The sequence below is a fragment of the Sarcophilus harrisii genome, chromosome 3 (assembly GCF_902635505.1).
Source record: "Sarcophilus harrisii chromosome 3, mSarHar1.11, whole genome shotgun sequence".
In the NCBI taxonomy this organism is placed as follows: Eukaryota; Metazoa; Chordata; class Mammalia; order Dasyuromorphia; family Dasyuridae; genus Sarcophilus; species Sarcophilus harrisii.
In genome coordinates this window covers 312,086,353-312,094,957 of record NC_045428.1, presented here as the reverse complement: position 1 = coordinate 312,094,957, position 8,605 = coordinate 312,086,353, and the positions used below count along the sequence as shown (strand labels likewise).

General features: G+C 35.4%; 1 protein-coding gene across 1 annotated transcript in view; it reads left to right on the top strand.

Moving 5' to 3' along the window:
- Window positions 1–8,214: 8,214 nt before the first annotated feature.
- COPB2 (COPI coat complex subunit beta 2) overlaps window positions 8,215–8,605 on the top strand; it is a 40,343-nt gene continuing 39,952 nt past the window's right edge. The window contains exon 1 of the mRNA XM_012544623.3: window positions 8,215–8,338. Within this exon, the coding sequence (XP_012400077.1) occupies window positions 8,336–8,338 (3 nt within the window). The 5' untranslated portion in view covers window positions 8,215–8,335. The remainder of the gene's footprint in view (window positions 8,339–8,605) is intronic.

Sequence of the window (8,605 nt, the reverse complement as noted above, 5' to 3'; positions counted from 1 at the left end):
TGTGCACAATAGGATACTGATTGCCCTGTTCATGAAAATGTGCAGTAACAACAATTTAAAGGCCTAACAGATATTCAGGAAGATACAAATTTCAAATAAGATATAGTTCCTATGTTCAAAGATTTTAGTCTAGTAAGAAGATAGCTATAGGACAAAGTTACATGTTAAGTGCAAGTAGTGTAAATGTTATAGAATGTTGGACTTGGAACCAGAAAGATTTGGTTTCAGAACCTTCTTCTGCCACTTGCTAGTTGCTAGTCACTGTGTGACATTCAGCAAGTCATCTAATTGTGTGACCCTCAATAAGTCATTTTACCTTCTCTGAGCCTTAGACTTCTCATCTGTGAAATGGGAAGATTGGATTAGATGACTTTTAAACTCCCTTCCAGTTCTACACGTATTATCTGATGATCCTCTGCTTTGGGCTTTAGAGGGAGGGGTAGTAGGAAAGCACAGGCATAGTTTCGCAGGGCAAGTTTTTCTATTTAGCTGGATATTGAGTACATTGTGTAAAAAGGAGAAAATATTCAACTTTAAATTCACAGAAACCTCTTGCCATGTTTCCAAAGCCATCGATTTCTATGCTTCAATATATCTCATTCCTTTCATTTGCAGCTTAAACTTCATCTTGCTTAAGATATTCCCTAGAATAAGATGGAGTGAGGTTATAATAATGAGACATTCCTTTTTTTCCTATCTTCCAATCTAATCAGGAATCTAAATGCCATACCACCCCCCTCCAATTCCAAACAACATAAAAAATACTTTAAGCCACTGAAATAAGTCTAAAACAACAATTTTAGAGCTTAATACAATGTATGTGATCAATAAAATGCAATCCATCTTACTATATCTCTTACAACCACAGAATTCACTATGACACTGACAAAATAACCAGAATTGACCTCATGATGCAAGTTGTGACTGGGTGTTTTATTGTTTAATTATCACTTCTTTTAGCCACTTTGTGCTGAAGTTTAAGGCTTTGGAACCGTAACAATTTAACAGGGGAGGAATTTAGGATATCAGTATTTTAGCATGAGGACTTGGGGACAAATGATTTTTTTTTACAATTATGTTTTTATTCTATTTTATTTTTTTAAATAATAGCTTTTAAAAATATATCCCTTACAAAACTTTGTTTCAATTTTTTTTCTCTCCCTTCCTTAATTCTCTCTTCTAGACAGCAATTTAATATAAATTAAACATGTCATTCTTCTGTACATATTTCCAATTATCATGTGGCACAAGAAAAATCAGATCAAAAAGGAAAAATAAAAGCAAGCATACACTTAAAAAAACGGTGAAAATACTATGTGTGATCCACATTCAGTTCCCACAGTCCTCTGAATGTAGATGGCTCTCTTCATCACAAGAACATTGGAACTGGCCTGAATCATCTCATTGTATAAAAGAGCCACATCCTTTTATAATCTTGTTGCTATGTACAATGATCTCCTGGTTCTGCTCACTTCATTTAGCATCAGTTCATGTAAGTCTCTCCAGGTCTTTCGGAAATCAGGCTTTTGATTGTTTCTTATAGAGCAATAACATTCTATAACATTCATATAACATAAATTATTCAGCCATTCTCCACTGAGTTTCCAGTTCCTTGCCACTACAAAAAGGATTGCTACATTTTTGCATATACAGGTCCATTTTCCTTTCCTTGTATCCTTTTGGGATACAAGCCCAGTAGCCACACTATTGGATCAAAGGATATGCACAGCTTGATAAACTTTTGGACATAGCTTCAAATTGCTCTTCAGAAAGGCTGAATCAGTTCACAAACCCACCAACAATATATTAGTGTCACAATTTTCCCACATTCCTTCCAACATTTATCATAACATTTTCCTGTCATCTTAGCCAATCTGACAAGTATGTACTGGTATCAGAGTTGTCTTAATTTACATTTCTCTGATCAATAGTGATTTAGAGCATTTTTTTCAAATGACTGGAAATGGTTTTAATTTCATCTGAAAATTGTTAATATTCTTTGATCAATTATCAATTGGAGAATGGCTTGTATTCTTATAAATTTGAGTCAATTCTCTATATATTTTAAGTAATGAGATCTTTATCAAAACCCTTGGATGTAATTTTTTTTCCAGTTTTCTGCTTCCATTCTATTCTTTTCTGCATTGGTTTTGTTTGTACAAAAACTTAATATAATCAAAATTATCCACTCAGGACAAACATGTTTACATGAAGTATGCAGTCCAAATTGAAATCTATTATCTTCAGCCATTGTGTGGCTAAATTGTTATGTTTAAGCATGTTTTTAATTCTCTAATTGCACTGAACTCTGTGGAAAATCAAAATAATAAGCATGTTGACATATTGTTACCTTTAATAGCTAATATTTGTTGGTGGTTGTCTTTTATTCTTGAAGGCAACCAAAATGTCACTTTTAGAATCTAGTGTCTGACTGTGGCTGATAAGATCCATATAGCTCGGAATGCTCTGCCACAGGTCAGAACATTTGGGGTTTTTTCTTAACTATGAACATTTGGGGTAGATTCTCTAACTTTGCACATCTTATATTCTTCTGAGCTAATTTGCTTCTGCTTTGCTCATAGAGCACAGCACCTCTGATGAGGGCACACCATGATGAGCAATCTTGTGTGTCTCCTATATCATACAATTTTAAAATTATGAGACTTTGAAAGTGTCCTTGTATTGCTTTTTCTGACCACCTTGTGAGAGCTTACCTTGTTTGAGTTCTCCATAAAATAGTCTTTTTGGCATGCGTACATTTGGCTTTTGAACAATGTGGCCAGCCCAACAGACTTGTGCTCTCTGCAATAGAGTTTGAATGCTTGGCAGTTTGGTTTGAGAAACGACCTCAGTGTCTGGCATCTTATCCTGCTAGGTGATCTTCAGAATATTCCTAAGACAGTTCAAATGGAAGTACCAGGAGGCTGGTACGGTGCTGGTATACTGTTTAGGTTTCAGAGGCATATAACATGAGTTAACTAGCTTACTGATGGCAAAAGGAAAAGTAGGAGAAATTACTAGAGGGTTGGGATGAGAAAAATGATTAGTAACCAATGATTGAGGGAGATAAAGAGTTCCTTCTTTTTCCATAGTTATTTCAAAATTCAGTCTCTTGAAGGACATTACTGATAACGAAATTGAATCAACTTTTCTTAACCTCAATGAGATCCTACTTAACCTTATAAGGAATTTAATCTAAGGTAGGAAAGTCCATTGTTCTCTACACATATTGGGTGAGGATAAATCCTTTCCATAAATTGTCCAAGGTTTGGGGTAGTTAATGATATAATCAAAGTTCTTTAGGGAAGCCCCAGCTCATAATTGTTAATATTCATTCTCTCTCATTACTGATTACAGCTAACTGATCAGAGCTGATTGCCACCCTCTGGAACTTCCACTTTTCCAAGGCCATATAAGTCCTGAATGAGCATACCTGTGTGAGGGTCTTTGGCATTCCTGAGTGCCACTGACTTATTTTATTAAAATGCCAGGATTATTAATAAAATGAATTATTATTCAGAAATTACACTTTCAAATTTTTTAAATATCATAGGAAGTAGGTGGAAAACTACCAGTACTAAACATAGAGCTGTTTCGCCCAAATATGTATATCTCTGCAATATATATGTATATCATGCCATGCTATTTCTGCTTGGATCATTATCTCTACTTTCCCATTAGAATTTTGGATTCTAGTCTTAGAAACACCCCAGCTCTAATTGAGCTTCTGCCTTGAGCCAGACTTCCATCTCACTTCCTAGCCATTTCTATAATATGTCAGGATACCACCCCTTTCTATCTTCTCTTTATGTATTGTCTTACCTTATTAGAAATATAAACTCCTTCAGGACAACTGTCTTGCTTTTATTAATATAACACTTAGCACAGTATCTGGCACATATTTAACATATAATAAATGCTCTATTTATGGGCAGACCTCTATCTACGGGGTATGTGCATTCTGTCTTGCCAAAATGTTCATTTCAACCAGAGTAAAGAGACAAGAATTTTTTTTATTTTATTCAATATAGAGTGCAATATAAAACTCTTATTTGCTATAGACTAGATAATATTTAGTTAAAATATGAGTTATATTTATGATGATCAGAGAAAATACCCTTTACAAAGTCAGGCAGAAGCATCAGTGGGATAATAAACCTACCAGTAGTATTTAGATCATTGCTCAGGTTTCTGTATAGGATTTATAGAGCCAAAAAAGATTAAAAGATATTAGTTAATTCACCAATCTGGTCTTCAATGAAATAATATCTTATATTTACCTAATGCATGTTAGCTTATTTCTTTTGATCCCTACAACCTTGTATGCATGATTCTATTTACATTTTACAAATGAAAATCTTGAGGTTCACATGCACAACTAACCCATAACCCAGGTTCCTGACCAGGTACTTTTTTAGTTACACCATATTATATGTCTAAAAATCATAAATTATTTTCTTTCCAAAGATTGTAGCTGTAGTTGTTCATCCTTTGTCCCCAAAGATGGGAAGAATCTTTCCAAAGATATCCAGAGATGAAAATTCTTTGCTTTTCTTCTGATAGTTATTCAATTGCAAATTGTTCAAGAAGTTGTTCCCTATGAAAGCTCAAATTTCCAATCTTAATCTGTTTCCTTCATTAGAATAGATTGGGTACACAGTACACAGTAGTAAATGCGTGTAGTAATCTACTGTCCCAAGCTTTTGGGACAAGAAATTTCTATTTCACAAAAATTGCTGGGAAAAACCATTAACAGTATCAACAGTAAATATAGAACAAGTCATACCATATACCAAGACCAAGTCAAAGTGGTTACATGATTTAGACATAAAGGATAAGACCATAAATAAATTAGGAGAACAAGGAGTAGTTTTCCTGTTTGATCTATGGAGAAGGGAAAAATTTATGATCAAATAAGAGATACAGAGCAATTTCATTATCAGTAATGCCCTTCAAGAGACTGAATTTTGAAATAACCATGGAAAAAGATATAAAATGAATAATTCTGAATATATGAAATTAAAAATGTTTTGCCCAAACAAAACCAATTAAACCATTAGAAGGAAAGTAAAAATCTGGGGGAATTATTTTTTTTTACAGAAAGTGTCTCTGAAAAAAGTCTCATTTCTCAAATATAGAGAGTACTGAGTAAAATTGATATTGAATGCCATATATAGAATATCAGTCCTACTCCAATTGATAAATGGTCAAAGGATATACATAGTAGAAGAAATAAAAACTATTTATAGTTACATTTTAAAATGCTCTGAATCACTATTGGTTAGATGATGCAAATTAAAACAAATTTGAAGTACCACCTCATACCTATCAAACTAGTTAATGACAGAAAAAAAAAATGATGGAGAGGATGTGGGAAAACTGGGACACTTCTGCCCAGTGAGTGAGGTTGTGAACGGTTCCAACTGTTCTGGAGAACAATTTGGAACTAGTTCCAAAGGACCATAAAACCATGCTTCCTTTTGTTCCACAGTATCTACTAGGTCTGTATCCCAGAAATTAAAAAAAAAAAGTGAGGGAAGTAATTATTTGTACAAAAATATTTTTAGTAACAAAGTATTAGAAATTGAGGGTATATCTATCAATTGGGGAATGTGGTATATGATTGTAATGGAATACTATTGTGATATAAGAAATGACAAGCAGGATAATTTCAGAAAAACCTATAAAGATCTACATGAATGATACAAAGTGAGCAAAATCAGTACCTTGTACACAATAATAATATTATTATAAAATGATCAAACGTAAATGAGTTAGCTATTCTTGGCAACACAATGAACCAAGACAGTTCCAAAGAATTCCTGATGAAAAATACTATCCACTTCCAGAAAAAGAAATTATGATGCCTTAATGCAGATGAAAGCACACTATTTGAAAAAAAAAACATACTATTTTTCATTTTATTTTCATCATGCTGTGTTTCATAACATGATTGCACATATATAACTTACATTAAATAGCTTACTATCTCACAGAAGAAGGAGAGGCAGAAGAGAATGTGGAACTCAAAATTTTGAAAAATTTTTACATGTAATTGGAGAAAAATATTTATCAAGCCATCACACATACATTTTTCTTCCCCAAACTCAATAACCTTTCATAGAATAATTTAATGTCAGAGTTAATAAAGAATTTACTTCACTCCCTATCTTTTAGAATCAGAAACTGAGACCAGGAATAGAAAAGATGTGGTTTCATGGAGTTCTGGATTTATAATAATTGCTCAGTTATAAAACTCTAGATGCAAAAACTTCCCAAGCCTAATCTTACCACTTCACACTAAACAAGTTGCTCTGGCCTCATTCTTTCTGGGGTAGGCCAATTACTTCTCCTCTTGCTTGGTTTTTCTCCTTTCTTAGGTACACGTGAAAGCTGAGATTGCTTTTTTCTTAACTTCATTGACCCAAAGCTCCACTGGCAACTTTCTCCTATTTGCCACCACTTCCATTTAAGTACTTAATATAGATTTGTTTGTTTGTTTTTTACAAAGATATATATATATATATATACATATATATATATGTATATATATATATAAAACATTGAATGAAATGGATATTGTTTTTATTACTATATCTGTGAAATATATATATATATATATACAAAGATATATAGAACATTGAATGAAATGAACATTGTTTTTATTACTGTATCTGTGAAATATATATATATACAAAGATATATAGAACATTGAATGAAATGAACATTGTTTTTATTACTGTATCTGTGAAATATATATATATATATATATATATACAAAGATATATATAGAACATTGAGAAATGAACATTGTTTTTATTACTGTATCTGTGAAATATATATATATATATATATATACACAAAGATATATATAGAACATTGAATGAAATGAACATTGTTTTTATTACTGTATCTGTGAAATATATATATATATATATATACACAAAGATATATATAGAACATTGAATGAAATGAACATTGTTTTTATTACTGTATCTGTGAAATATATATATATATATATATATATACAAAGATATATATAGAACATTGAATGAAATGAACATTGTTTTTATTACTGTATCTGTGAAATATATATATATATATATATATATACAAAGATATATATAGAACATTGAATGAAATGAACATTGTTTTTATTACTGTATCTGTGAAATATATATATATATATATATATATACAAAGATATATATAGAACATTGAATGAAATGAACATTGTTTTTATTACTGTATCTGTGAAATATATATATATATATATATATACACACAAAGAGAGAGAGAGAGAGAGAGAGAGAGAACATTGAATGAAATGAACATTGATTTTATTACTGTATCTGTCAGATACAGCAATAAAAACAATGTTCATTTTTCCCCCCCCAATGCTTGGGAACACATTTTTCCCCCCAATGCTTGGGGACACATTTTTCCCCTCCCCTGAAACACTGAGTTCAGTTCGTACATACAAGAAGAACCAGAGAAGTTAGAGATCCCAAAGAATCAGAAGCAGGATTCAAACCCAGCCGCCTCGCTTCACTAGCACCACCCGCCTGGTTCCAAAGGCAATGATTGGGTGACTCGGGGCAAAGGCAATTTGCCCTTTCGAGTCACTGATTTTTTTTTTCCCCATCAGTAAAAAGGTAGGAATTGGGCGAGGGAGGGCAGTGATCTCTAATATTCCTAAATGCTGTGAGGAAAAGGGGGCTGGGTATGGATCTCCGGGTTTCCACAGAGACACCCCCTTCTTCCCACCCCCACTCCCTCGCTTGGGCCCGGTTGCCTCGTTTCCTCGGGGACCAAAGAAAGAAGGAAAGGGAAAGGTAACCGACGGCCTGGGAAAGTTTTCTTCCTCCCCTCTGGCTCCGGAGTTCTGGAGGGGTAGGATCGCCTCGCCTGGGGCACTGCGGAGATTGCTAATTTTAAGCGTCGCTCCTCCCAAGCTCCACCTTCACCGCAGCTCCTCCGGCAGTCAAGCAGGTGAGCCGGGCCTCTGGATTCCGGGGGCAGAAAAGAGACCCGAAAGATTTCACGGCAGAGGTACCCGGCTCACTTAGCGCCTCAGGGTTACCAAGGTAACGAACGGAAGTGAGGTACGTGATGGGTGGGAGAAATGGGAACTCTGAGCCGGAGAACGGTGAAAACTCTCGCGAGGTTAGTCCTGGCGTTTCCGTGCAAAGGCGCCAGAACTCGCGAGAGCCGGCCTCCCGGAAGCTCCACGTCAGTCAGTTGGTCAGTGTTCTGCCAGTGCCAGCGTCGACCCCGAGCCAGCGGGCCCCGGCACCCGGCATCGAGCGAGGGAGTCCGGCACCGCTGATGAGCCATGGTGAGACCTTGGCCTTGCAGGATTAAAATTTAATAAGTAGATGAAAGCGCGGCGCGCGTTGGTGCTGACCCCACAGGGGTTGCCGTAGGCGGGGCTGCTCCGGGGAGCTCCTGTGGGCCTCCCTTGTCGGGAGAGGGGGAGGGGAAGAGACAGGCCTTGGGTCCTCCGAGAGCGCCCTGGGGTCCTGCCCTAGCTGCACCTGGTTGTGTGCAGGAGTTACGGGATCCAGGAGCTGTGGAACAGCCGATACCCGAAGGAGGGATGGGG